This window comes from Engystomops pustulosus, chromosome 9, assembly GCF_040894005.1.
Source record: "Engystomops pustulosus chromosome 9, aEngPut4.maternal, whole genome shotgun sequence".
Classification (NCBI taxonomy): domain Eukaryota; kingdom Metazoa; phylum Chordata; class Amphibia; order Anura; family Leptodactylidae; genus Engystomops; species Engystomops pustulosus.
The window spans coordinates 74,693,379-74,707,718 of NC_092419.1; the positions used below are offsets into that span (position 1 = coordinate 74,693,379).

General features: G+C 41.9%; 1 protein-coding gene across 4 annotated transcripts in view; it reads right to left on the minus strand.

Moving 5' to 3' along the window:
* Positions 1-1,392: 1,392 nt before the first annotated feature.
* Positions 1,393-14,340, minus strand: part of KLF8 (KLF transcription factor 8) — a 69,583-nt gene continuing 56,635 nt past the window's right edge. For all 4 annotated transcript variants that reach the window (XM_072123898.1, XM_072123896.1, XM_072123895.1 and 1 more), the window contains 2 exons: positions 9,337-9,479; positions 1,393-2,112 (listed from right to left, as the gene is read on the minus strand). In XM_072123898.1, the coding sequence (XP_071979999.1) occupies positions 1,931-2,112; positions 9,337-9,479 (325 nt within the window). In that variant the 3' untranslated portion in view covers positions 1,393-1,930. The remainder of the gene's footprint in view (positions 2,113-9,336; positions 9,480-14,340) is intronic.

A 14,340-nucleotide genomic window follows, 5' to 3' on the forward strand; every position in this document is an offset into this window, starting at 1 on the left:
GAAAGATTTTTCGTCCAATATGCAAATACATTTTCCAAGATGGGACAAAAGAAAACAATGCCTCTTTTTGCTACATTGAAAATCAGTCCCTTAACACCGAGCATGACTTTTAGGAATGTCATGATGTGGGATTAAAACCAAATCAGAAGAAAAAGATTCCCAGCACTATTTTGACATGGTTGAATCTCTACGGCACAGTTTAGTGAACTGGATTAGATTAATTTAGATTGACTAGGTTTGGGAAGTAAGAGTTCTTTTAGAACAAAAAAAAAAAATGCCATAATGTTGGAAAGAAAACGGTGAGCAACACAATAAGGGCATCCTTCTGTTTGTTTTTAAATTGGGGAATCGCATATGAGAATTTGGTAAAAACAACTCCACAGTAATGCTTTAATGATAAATCCCACCTATTGAGCAGTATATCCTCATGTTCTGTATATATAACTATGGAGTAAATGACTGCACTAATATTTTAGAAGTCTGCACCTACTAGTTGTGAATTAGCCATATTAAATTATAGTAATGCTAATTCATGCAAACCTGCTAGTAAATCTCCATCAGATAACCGAGGTACTGCTGCAGATTTCTGTTTCAGATGATCTACAAAATGCATGCCAGATTTAGTAAATATACATTGATTACAGTTTTCACATGTGTCTTAATATGGCCATTATTATTCCCCTTATTTTTAATTAATGAACCTTAAATCAAATATAGGATGCATTCCCTTTAAATGTAACATATGATGGGCATAAAACTGGAAAACCCTTGGAGTAATCCGATTAGAATAATACATTATTTATAATGTGAATCTTGTGTGTGCATACAAATAAGTAAAATAACATATAGACATATATAATAACATATATAACCATATATACACACAAAACACTTAGCAGGGGCACATGAGCTCATCCTCCAAAATTCTCATGTGTAGCTTTAACAGTTCTGTGTTTTTTAGTCTGCCATGGAAATACTGTATATATATAATTTTTTTTATATTATTCACACTAATATTCTCAGGGATATAAGCATACATTTTGCAGTTGATAAGAATGAAGAGACCCCCCACAAATCAAGAAAACGGGAAGTCTGAGGTACCTCCAACAGACCCCTCTCTCGCTCACCAAGGTGAACGGAGCAGCCAGTCGCGCATACAGTACAGCGCTCTGCAACCAATCAGAGATGAATGGGACAGCCCGGCACCTCCGGAGAGAGAAGGGTTCAGACGGAGGTACATCGGACACCTCGTTCTATGATCTAGTGATCTGTGGGGGATCTCATCACTGAGCCCCTCTCTGATCAGCAGGGGACCTAACTTATTTAAAGGGGTTTCCCCACGATACAAGGGAAAATGCAGTCTCTATTTAAAAAGTGACCATAAACAGTGGCATGTTAGATATAGTATTAGCATTTTCTGCACACAAACTGATGTACAAAAACAAATTTCTTTACAAGAACAAATTCTGCCAATCCTCAGTTAGAAAGTAAATCATCCAGCTTATTTAGGCAAGAACAGACAAGCAGTGCTGCAATTCCTCCTGCATCACATAACTTTAGATAAAGTTTATATTCACTTCGTAAAGTGGGGATGCAGGAATGTGTTATTTCAGAAGGAAAAGGGGAAAACAAGATGCTGGTGGAGTAAAAATTGTCTCTTCAGTACTGTGCTTACTATTGTAGAATATGACTGGAGAGGAAAGGATTTTCAGTATACAAATAAATAAAAAGACAACCAGAGCAGAAAATACTACATCAAAAGAAAGATGTACATGACAAAAAATAAGATGTTGAAAAGAAAGGTGAGAAACAGATGCTGAAAGAGATACTGGTGTAAAATTCTGAGCAAATAATGCAATGAATTTAAAATAAATGAAATATTGATGTTTCCTTCAGTCCCATCATGCCACAGCATGTCCTTAAAACATTCTCACATCATTATGTGCCTCCTACGGTGAAGAGCCAAATGATCTGAGCGCGAGAAGGTTCTGTCACAGTCAGTACAAATGAAAGGCTTAATGCCTGTATGCTTTCGAAAATGTCGGGTCAACTCGTCTGATCTTGCAAACTTCCACGTACAGCCTTCCCATGTACATTTATACGGCTTTTCTCCTAATAAAACAAGAAATAAAAATTGTTAAAGTGGGCATGCTGGAATCTTATGTCAAAATGTGTTTTTTTTTTGTATATATATATATATATATATATATATGGGCGTGTACCCTCTGTTTTGTGTAGGAAGAAGAAAATCTGTGCACCATGGGCAAAATATTGTGTACCAAGAAGGAATAAGATATCCCCAAAAAAAAGAATAATAATATTTGAGGCCAGAGCTGTCTTGAAGCACTTCTCTTACACATGCCTAGTGGTTAGGCCTAACAAAACTTTCACAGTAGTTGTTGGGGTGCTTGGTTTGTATATGCCAACTGGGGAATACGAGGAATTGTACTGATAAAGTAGAGATTTTTTTCTGCTCTTTTCTGACACGTTCTGTGTTTCAGCTGAAATTACCAATTACCATTAAGTCTAGATTGCAAACTTCATGTTACAGTATATGGCCACATGCAGACGAACATGTGCTATTTAAGGGCCACAAACAATGGGTCATGATCACTTGTTTGTGAGTCATCCCTCATTAGCATTGCTCACAGCCAATGACTGCTTGGGCCACAAACACGTGCCGGAATAGGATCTGCTTGGTCTTTTACATCCCGGGCATTCAGCTCACTACACCAATAGCCATGGTGCGTCAGCAATATAACATGCAGGTCCCAGACATGCACATTGGCCATCAAATGTGCGAGTTGGTAAAAACAAAAAGACAGCACTGTGGTATGAATAAATCCACTTGATTTTAATATTTTGCACCTTATTTTTCATTATAAAAGGTATTTATTTCAATTTTTGGAAAAGGACAAATAATTGGTGTTTCTTATATTTTGGCACTATTTTTCACCACCATAAATAAACGTTAATACCAGGTAGGTTTATGATGTTTACTCTTATATATATTCAGTTTTTTTTACCCCCCCTAAGGTACATTTACCCTAGGCAGTCTGATTGATAATATTCTGCAGTATAGCAACATATGGCATTTTTGAACAAGGGTTAACAGTGTCAATATGCAGATAAAACCCGGTTTGTGGAGATACCCCTTGCCACACGTTGGCATACTATTAAGTCTGTTTACAGCAAGGAGTTAAATACATACATAAATACTGTACATATACTGTGTATGCTTACATTCTGCGGTGACATCGGAGTGTGAGTACTGCTCATGTCAAAAGAAAAAGCAATGTCCATGTTTTTTGCACAAGCCCCAGATCTTTACACCTAGAAATGCCCTTCAGTTAGCGGGATGACAGCCAGGTCCCCCCCTTGTTTGACGGCTTTTGGCCATACCAGCTAGGTAAAGAACAGTGAAACACCGCTGTGATGTCCATGGAACCATCCATGCACATGACAGCTGGAGAATCACTTTGAAGTGGAAGATGAAGCAGAGAAGAACATTGACTCCAGAATCACAAATTCACTAATGTAAAAAAGACAGTTTGTAGAAGCCCAGTACACCTGAAGAGCAAATGTGTCTTTCTGCCTTCTCTAAATATTTGATTTACAATATAATTGTGTGTTTTAACTTGCTGTGCTTCCTGAAAAAGTCATCTGTTTAGTCCCAGGGGTTGGCTTTGGTTTGGATGCATTTCAAAAAGCAACAAGTGACTTGTCTGCTCACTCCTCAGCTATTGGCCCCCACTTTTGTTCTCTACAGATCCTTCCTCCCCCACTGATGTCATCTCACCAGGCTATGACCTCTGTTCCTGAGAAGGAGAACAGCTAAACAGTCTGCAGCACAGACAAGTCATGTGTTGTTTTTTTTGTGTGACACAGTTTCCTATGAAGAGGGGAGGGGTGAGCAGCAATTATTCTTTCTCCTCGCCAGCGTGCCTTTTGTGTAAATGTAGCCTAAACGTGGATAGTGATCAAGTGACAAGGTATGTTATGTCCGCCAAGCACCTAGAGAAAAATCATTTATCAACATATTTCTTCCATTATAAGTTTATGCTTACAAACTCCACATTGCTATGTAACTTTGTCTAACCACTCATCTTTTAAAGGACATCTACCATCAGGATTATGGATTATAAACCAAGTACATTTACATGCTGGTGCGTGCCCTTTTATTAGGATCCACTATTATTTAAGCTTTTTATGCCTTAGGATTTTACAAAAGAAGGCTTCAAAATGAGCCTGAGAGGCTCCATGCTCCATAGAAGTTACTGGAGCCTGGAGCCCCTCAGGCTCGTTTGCATAATTTTTAAAGCATATTTTCTTATAAATCAAGGGCATAAGAAGTTAAAAGAAGAGCAGATCCTAATAAAGGGGGCACAAACCAGCATGTAAGTGTATTTGGTTTATAATCCTTGATCCTGATGGTAGATTACCTTTAAACCTAAGTTAAGTTGGCCTCTCACCTTGTTCAAATCTTACAAAATTGGTGTCAAATGTTTGTGGTGGTTTCTGCAGCAGAAATTTTCGTTTGTGCCGCCATCATAAATAGGATATTCATAATAGTTTCGAGAGGTCAACTTTACACAAATCAAGTGGGGTGACTTTTTTTTTTAAATAATTTTTATTCATCAGCAATGTCATCAAGGTAACTTTACAATTACGCATTCATCAATGCTGTTTTACAGAACTTTTTTAAAAAACTCATAGCCTCTTATTACCTGTAACTGGGCAAAATGTAGCTGTCATTCCTGTCAACTGTCCTTCTCCTTAGCCACCAATCTCACATTGCATGCTGTCATATTTCTTAGCCAATATGAAAAGGTATTTGCTCTCAGGCAATGCAGGTTCAACATGTCCATTAGAGCACTTTTGGTTGGGGGGGGGGGGGGGGGGATATGGTGGGAAAGAAATTTCCAAGCTCTAGCAACCAAACCTTAGCAGCCTGGAGAATGTGGCGTACCAACTCCCTATTCTTGTGAGGGATCATCTTAATATTCAGTAGCAAGATGGCTAGTGCCTGTTCGTTTCAAGCATTAACTAAATGATTTCAAAGGTTTCTCTCCAAAAAGGTTGTAGGGTCGGGCATTCCCAGAAAATGTGGATCAGGGATCCTCTATGCCCAGAGTAACACCAACATCTATCTGGACCCTGTAAAAATTGTTGCTATAGTACCATCGGGTGAGGACTTTGGACTGAACTTCAGTCAAATTTGCGCATCTGGAGGCCTTATTGAACCATTTAAGGGTTTCCTCAGGATAAGAGCTCTTTTGAAGACCCCCTCCCCTGACATTGCTACATAGATTGCTCTTGTGCTACTAAAGCCCCTAAACTTCTCATCAAAAAGATAAGAAAACATATTGGGATGGTGGGTTTTGCATGTTGTGGGTTTCATAGTTTCATAGTTTATACGGTTGAAAAAAGACACTTGTCCATCAAGTTCAACCGAGTGACCTAAAATTACAGAATCCCCTCCCCCCTGAGGTCTGCGCCTTCTCAAACTCACTAACTCTTAATTGTTCTACTTGGATGGTCATTGTGGGTGAGATGTCAAATTCTTTCATAATGTCTGCCATGCTCTTGACCTTTCCGTCTACTGCCAGATCACCTACGACCGTGATACCTTTGTCCTTCACTTTTTGTACGGGGATTGTGGATGAAGAATGTGCCAATAACTAGATCAGGAGGTTTAAAGGACACCTGTCATCAGGTCTGTGTCACTTGTCCTGTCACTACTACCTGTTGGAGCAGCTCACAAGGATCCCATCCCAGCCATTATATACGGTAGTTATTTCATACATTAATCATTATAAAATCATCTATTCTTTATTATGTAAATGAGGCTGGTCACATGGTCAGAGGCAGTGATGTCACCCCTGTTACCCCTCCCCTCTCCTCCCCCTGCTCATGTCTGTGTGTAATGTATAGTAAAGCATTGCTATTGTGTGTGCTGCATCTGCTGACATGTGAGAGACACAGACATCAGCTACACAAGTACCTGACATGTTCTGCTATAACATGGCTGCAGCCTAGAGCTGTTGTATCTCTCCTATACACACACAGACTGCAGGGGGCGCCAGCACCAGGAAGCACATCATTATACAGCCTCACACCATTATATAGCCTCATATCATTATACAGGCTGTCAGTCAAGCACTGGGGTTGTGGCTGTACCTCCCACTCATGAATAAGGTGGACAGCTTGAATATGCTAATGCTTCATTGGACATTTCAAAGGTCAAAGGTCATTTGCATACAGCTTTAGGACCTCATTGCTTAAGTTTACAGGCATGTAGAGGGACAATGAAGGGATAGAGGCAATGCTCTCTAATGGCAGTTTATGAAAATATATTTAGTTTAGGGGGGTTATTTTGCATGACGGGTTCTCTTTAAGGGGGTAGTGTTTGCTTGCTGTCTAGGTCTAGAGAGAAGGAACCTCCAACTAGAAATGTCTGCCCCGATGGTCGGGGTCTGTGGAAGGGGTGGGTATGGAGTGAGCCATAAGCATATGTATAAGGGGTTTACTTCCGGCTAGTCCCTGTTCAATTTCTCGCCAACTGGAATGTATGAAAAGAGTAGTAGTACCAGATTAAGTATGGGACCCCCATCTCTACTTTATCTTTTGGCTGGTACAGTATTGAGGCAACAATCTTGGGCTTAGATTCTTTCCAGATTAAATGTAACATTTGCTTTTATATATTATTAAGGAAAGGGAGCACGCTGTATATTACTTGGGGCAGGCTGTATACTACTGGGGGGCAGGCTGGGGTGGCTGTATACTACTGGGGGCACGCTGTATACTACTGCGGGCAGGCTGGGGTGGCTGTATACTACTGGGGGCACACTGTATACTACTGGGGGCAGGCTGGGGTGGCTGTATACTACTGGGGACTGGCTGTATACTACTGGAGGTAGGCTGGGGTGGCTGTATACTACTGGGTGCAGGCTGTATACTACTGGGGGCAGGCTGTATACTACTGGGAGCAAGCTGGGCAGGCTGTATATTGCAGGGGGCAGGCTGTATATTATAGGGGGCTGGCTATATACTTCCAAGTGCTGGCTATATACTGGGGGGGGGGGGGGGGTCTGTGACCAATGCATTTCCCACCCTCGGCTTATACTCGAGTCAATAGGTTTTCCCAGTTTTTTTTGGTAAAATTAGGGGTTTTGGCTTATACTCGGGTCGGCTTATACTCGAGTATATACAGTACTCTCATTTATTTTATAGAATGAAACCTCCCCAAAAGCCTGATCAGGAGGATAGTGTCATCGGCATATAAACCGATTTTATGTTGTTGTACCCTGCACTTACTCGCAAGATGTTTGGGTTAGACTTAATTGCTTCTGCAAATAGCTCTATTACTAATTTAAATATTAGGGGGACAGGGGCATCCATGTCTTGTTCCATTTGTGATACAGATTTTTTCTGATACTGCCCCATTTGTCAAGACTCTGGCTTAGGGTTTACTATGCAAGGCTTGTATAGCTCTTCAGATCATTTTCTGTAGGGCGGAAAATGTAAACTGCCAGTTGATCCTGTCGAATGCCTACTCTGCATCTAAAATGAGAAGCAGGGAAGGCGTTCGAGAGCCGGTCATAGCGGACAGCAGCGACACCATTCTACGTGTGCCGTCTGAGGATTGCCTTCCTTTAGTGAAGTCTACATGGTTGTTATGAACTAATGTGGGTAGAATTATGGGGAGGCATTCTGCTAGAAGTTTGCCAAACAGTTTGGTGTCGCAATTCAATAAAGAGTTTGGCAAAAATTTGCTGGGGTATAGTTTGATTTGCCCGGTTTGGCTATGGTGACCAACGTCGCCTGTAGCTTCTCTTCTGGGAGATTTCGCTCCTCAGCGGCCTTTGCGAATGTGCGGACCAAGTATGGTACCAGCAGTTATCAATCAAATATTTGATTGTATTCATTCATAAAACCATCGGTGCCTGGGGCTTTTTGTTTCTTTGAGGATTTATTCACCTTATAAACTCCCTCCGAAGTAAAAGGAGAGTTGAGTAATGTGTTCTACTCCTCTGTGAGAGACGGCAAGTGTAATTTTTTTTTTAAGTAGTCGTCTATTAATTTTGGACTGTACCTCCCCTTCGGAGAGTAGGATGGGGATTGTAGTTTTAGCCAGTCGGTTCCTTTCTTTGTCAGCCATTAGTTTGATGGCTTGTTGTGAGAAATGTACTGGATGGTTCTGAGGGAAGTGATAATGGGGAGGGGTTGCGTCGTAAGGCGAGTACACGGTTTGTTTTTTTCCTACAGGCATTATATTGGGGGAAGGGGCTGGCAGGCTATCACAGGGGGCTGGCTATATACCACAAAGAGCTGGCTAGCTATATACCACAAGGGGCTGGCTATATACTACAGGAGGCTGGCTGGCTATATACCACAAGGGGCTGGCTGGCTATATACCACAAGGGGCTTGCTGTCTATATACCACAGGGGGCTGTGACGACCAATGCATTTCCCACCCTCGGCTTATACTCAAAAGGTTTTTCCAATTTTTTTTGTGTTAAAATTAGGGGTCTTGACTTGACTTATACTCAAGTACATACGGTATGTCTTGCAGGATAGAAAGACAGTCCCTAGACTATGCATTCATGCATATGGACAGGTCAAATAGACCCTCAGAGTGTATCCAAGAATTGAGTATTGGTCGGGATCTCTTGCGACACTGCTGACATCCAAAACATCATCTGGGGATATATTAAAGTCCCCCAGTAAAAAAAATTCCCTCTCTGTACCTTATGGAATTTTTTCATTAATTTCTTCAGGAATCTGATCTGCTTAAGGTGAATTATGGTGAATTGTTTGGCACCAGTTTTGTTTGATTCGGGTAATGTGGGGGGCCGGTTGACCTCTGGAAACTTTTATTAATATCTTAAAAAAATATAGCGACATAAATGAAAATTTCTGCTGCACAAACAAAGCATGAACGTAGCACAAACGTTTAGTACCAATTTTGTTAGATTTGAACAAGGTGGGGGGGGAGGGCAACTTCACTCAGGTATCTCTTCATTATACAATAATTCTGTTGTTCAAAAACAATGATCACCCAAATTTTCTTATACTGTAAGTTTTTCTATACTGGAAACCCTCCATGTTGTGAATAATTTAGTTTTATATTCTCTAACAGCTATAAATCTTTTCAATTGTAAAATAGTATGAATAAATGGAAAAATCTACAGGTCATGTGGAGGAAGGCTGGTGATGAAGTGTATAGGGATGAAGGGGTTAGAGTGTACAAAGTGGTCACATTATTGCAATTAAAAATCAGCACCAATTTTTCATTAATCAGATTTTTAGAGAGTTTAAAATACATAAATATACCTGTGTGAATCCTCCTATGGGCTTTTAGGTGTGAACTCTTGGTATATACTTTATTGCATCCTTCAAAATCACACTGATGAACTCTTCTTTTTCTTAGATCTGGAGACCCTGTACCACTGTGTTGCAACCGGATGAGGCGGGACCTAGTTGAAAAGCAGCAATTTAATTGTAGTAAAAACTTTAGATTTTTATATACAGCTTTCTATTTCTGAGAGTTCCGATTGTAACATTTAATTGGATATCTCCGGTTCAGTGATGCATCCATACACAGCCCAGATATCATATTAAAGGGGAGATCCGATTTTATATGACACCTGAATTGTGGTTCTATGTTCTAAGGTTCAGAAGATATGGGCATTTTAAATGTGCCCCCCACCAGCCTGCCAGCTAAAGGCAAATTGTAGAAGAAGCTTCAGGAAAGTAATCGCTTACAGTTTGCAGAATTGTTGAAGTACAAGCACCCTCTGCACTTGTAGCTGAAAAAAGGTAAAGGGTGTGGAAAGGGTGATGGAATGATGCAGTACTTATTTTGTTAAAGAGTTTATTCAGTTTTACTACTGATTAAAAAAAACTTTAAAATCAGAAAAATGACAAAAAGGCTCATTTTTTCACATTTGTAGTCATTTATTGGCTGAAGAAAATATGCAATTAATAAAACTATCCAATCAAGTAGAAATTGTTTTGACATTTAAAGCTTTACCAAAGATATTGTCATTTAACTCTTTCCCGTACTATTACAGCGTGCATCAGGTGAGGGTGCATGAAGAGGGCTCACTGGAGCACTATTGGGCGGGAAGGGTGTAAACTTATGAGTAGGAATTATTTTAAGCAAGTTGATAAAAAAAATAGTTCCATTCAGTTTAACAGTTGCTACCATAGACTGTAGATTAATAACATACCGAGGGGTCAATTTAAAAGGTCAGAGAAGAACTGTATGAATAACGAGGATGTTGAAAATCAGACAGACAGATTATTAGATAAGTGTTTTAGATGGGCTAAACCCTTCTTTAACCTCTTTCCCACCAAGGCACTTTTTCATTTTTGCTTTTACATTTTTCACACCCCACCTTCAAAAATCTTTTTTATTTGCATATGCAGGGAAATTGGTGGAAAAATGCATTTACGCTGTTTTCTTGTGGGGTTGGATTTTACGGATTTCACTGTGTGCCCTAAATAACATGTCTACTCTATTCTTTGGGTTGGTACAATCACAGGGATAACAAATGTGTATAGGTTTTATTATTTTTTCGTACATTTACAAGAATTAAAACCTGCATAAAATTTTTATTTATTTTTTTAATTTTGCCATATTCTGGCGCTAATAACTTGGTGTACAGAGCTGTGAGTGGTGTAATTTTTTGCGACTTTTGATGAAGTTTTGAATGCTACCATTTTTAGGACTGTATGACCTTTTGATCACGTTTTATTGGACGCTATTTTCTGTTATGGGTTTAAACGCAGTGAAAAACTTATATTTTGATAGATCGGGCATTTTCGGACCTAATGTGTTTATGATTTTTGCTGTTTATTTCAGTTCTCGGGAAAGGGGGTGATTTTAATTTTTGTTCTCTCCGTGTTTGCATGGGTTTCCTCCAGGTCCTCGGTTTTCTCCCACACTCCAAAACATACTGGTAGGTTGATTAGATTGTGAAGAATTATTATTATAATATGGGGATTTTCCTCCTCATTCATTACAATGTGCTTATCGCACTTTGTAATCAAGGGTTAAAACTAGACAGCCTCAGGTCTTTGGAAGAACCGAGGCTGTCATGGTGACCGATCGCCACCCCTTGATGACGTCACGGGGAGCAGCGATCTTCGTCCATGCGTGTCCATTTTTAACTCCCCAAAGGACAGGTTAACACCAATGATCGGTGCTAGCACTGATCACGGGTGTTATCGGTAAGCGCTTGCTGCAATATGCAGCCAATGTTACCGGCTATGGAGAGGGCTCAGCCCGTGAGCCCTCTCCATGCATCCGAAGTTCTGTTATGTTTAGTACTATTACGTCACATGTCGGGAAGGGGTTAAGAGATTTACTTACAAATCGTTATATAAAGAAATAAATTAGGTGGAAATAATGAAGGTTGAAATAAAAGTTTTGTGCATTGTAAACTAAGTAAGAGGGAGGGATTTATAAGTTGGGCATATTGGCACCTGGTGAGTTAAATATTGACTGTAAATTAGGCCATATTCACACGACAGTATGGGGGACGTATGTACGGCCGTACGCTTGCATTACATTCTTCCCCCATAAACAGCAGTGGCCGCACGGAGCTGTACAGTGCCGCGCACAGGAATCATGGTTCGGTGGGGATAGAATTGATCCTGTTTCTATATCTCTGGTTGGGAGGTTGTAGTATATTGGTGAGGGTTGATTGGCTGATCGGAGGGGCAGTCAGTGGGGGTGTGGGCAGGGTAACCTAAAAGTTCCGCTAGGCATAGTGATTGGTAGAACATGGGAGAAGGTATGATAGGCTTAAATATACCTTATATATGTTGATATAAAGGAGAGGTGGGTGTGTCGGCCATAAAGGATTCTAATAGGCCAATAAAAAATGTCAGCCAGAGAAGATATTTGAGTAACTGTATATGGACTGTGATAGGATAGAAGTAACTATGTGGTACTTTAGATGCAATAGTGGGTTTTATGAATGAATTGGGTTTTATAGTTCACGAGTGACTTTGATTAAGTATTATCAGGGTTTTTGAAATATTACATATTATTCATTAACAATATCATAAGTGTGATCCATGTTCTTTTTATATTGTATTAAAAAAGAATGTGGAGGGGGCCTGGCCTGGCTATGGAGGCGAGCAGACGTGCCTCACATTACCTCCTGTCCTAACCTAGGCCTTCCTGTGTCCTAAAGCATGACACAGCTTTCTTACCGGGCTCTACATGGCTCCACAGAGGAGGAAGGAGGCACAGAGTCCCCTAAGACCCAAAGCTCGAGTGTCGATGAGGGGCATCGGCAAAGATTTGACGCCTTGCCTCAACTAAGCCACCACACCAAGGACATCTGGCACCAAAATGGCGGCGCCCAGCCTCAACGGTACTTCTCCCTCTTCCGAAGCGGGTGATTGCACACCGGAAATGGGAGGAGGTGGAAAGTCGGCACAGACTGCTTCCAGCGACAAGCTCCCAGGTCCAGGGAAAATGACCGCCACGTAAGTAGAGTACTTCGCAGACCCCGGCTGTCTCTCCTGCTACAGAGAAGAAGACCATGCAGCTCCTCTCCCAGACTTCTCCACAGGACTGACCAAAGAGGCAAGGTATGGCGGAGGGAACACAGGTCGCTCATCATCTGGGCGTGGGGCCGGAGAACTCTGCAGGACAGAAGACCTCCCCTACCCCGGGCAGCCACTGACTCAGACCCTGAGCGGATTTGACTTGCAGATCGGCAGGGACCTCCTGCCGGGTCACCCACACTACAGAGTGGCCCCACTCACACCCATGTTATTCAGGCAGAGGTCCACAGACTCCCTCCCCTGGAGAGCAAGAACTGGGGACTCATACACCGCTCCCCACCTACCCCTCTGCGGGTGAGCAGAGCCCAGCCCCCAGAGACTTATGCTAGAGACCCGACACACGGGAAATGATGGTTCCCGGCTTGTCAGGCCCCCTCCGCTCAGAAGGGAGCGGTATCACTACCCAGGCCTTGGATACCACTGTGGAGGTCATCTAGGACCTACAGAGTCCAGGAAACAAGACCGGCTGGCAGCGAGTAAGCTACTTTCCCCTCTGCAGCTTGTGGGGGACTCCAAAACCAGTATATTGGAGTTGTACTCTCCTTCCATATCTCCCCGGGTTTGTATAGCCACACAGTCCCCAGAGGGGATGAGCACACCACAGCCTCTTTCTCATAGCTCTGTGGGCTCTACCTCATCATCACCAGTATTCATTTCTCCATCTTATGACCTGAACCAAGCCTCTGTGCTGGCTCAAGTCCTAGAGGGTTTGGCTGAATTGCTTAAAGGGGTTGTCCGAGTTCTTAAAAAAAAAAAAAACTCAGGGAGACCGGGAGGGCGCTGCTTAAAAAAATAAAGTCCTACTTACCTTCCGGTGCCCTCCGGTATCCAGCGCTGATGTCGCTCCGGTCCGGGCGCCATGTAAATAACATGGCTGCCGGAGAAGCGCTGGATTCAGCTTCCGGCCGGCCACGTCTATCCGTCCCTATTCACAGCATTGTGAATGCGGGCCAGAAGGTTGTCGGGTCCGACTGGAAGCTGAGTGCTGGAGGGCACCGGAAGGTAATTAGGACTTTATTTTTTAAGCAGCGCCCTCCCGGCCTCCCTGAGTTTTTTTTTTAGAACTCGGACAACCCCTTTAGCTTAAAATCCCATCTGAGAGCGATTTGGTTTACTGGTTTACTAAGTTGTCTATCACTCACATTGCAAAACATCATAATAAACAGCTGATATAATAGTATTCCTCATACTCGGATCTCATTACTCAGACACTCACTCATCCGTGTGGCGGCAGTGAGGTATCAGCACCAATTGCACCAATAAATGCGGTGTAAAACGCTGCTACAGTCCTCCCCAGAGGGTGGAGGCCTTAATCGCTCTCCACACTAAAGGCTATGAAGGCTAGGGTAGGAAGGCAGGAAAAAAGGTCAAGCAGAGCTTCATTACATAACCAGCCGTTGTTAGGCGCTTTTGACGTGGATCTCCCCGACCCCACGCGCCACTTACTGGGGGGTCCGATCCTCCGCTAACAGCCCAGTGCCTTGGGGCTGCGCGATCTCTTCCTGAAGCCGGGTCCCTGCCTCCTGGTGGAAACCACCTGTATGTTGAAAATGCTCATTTTATTACACTATACCACATATTACACCATGCTAAATTCCCCAAGGAATGTTTTATACTACCTCCAAATGCATCCTGACACAAGTGAAGTATTTCAAATTTGGCTTATTTAAGGCAAGCATCCCTCTTTCCCTCTACTGTGCACCCATACATTTTTTTTTATAATTTATTTAACTGTATTTTTATTGAGAATAT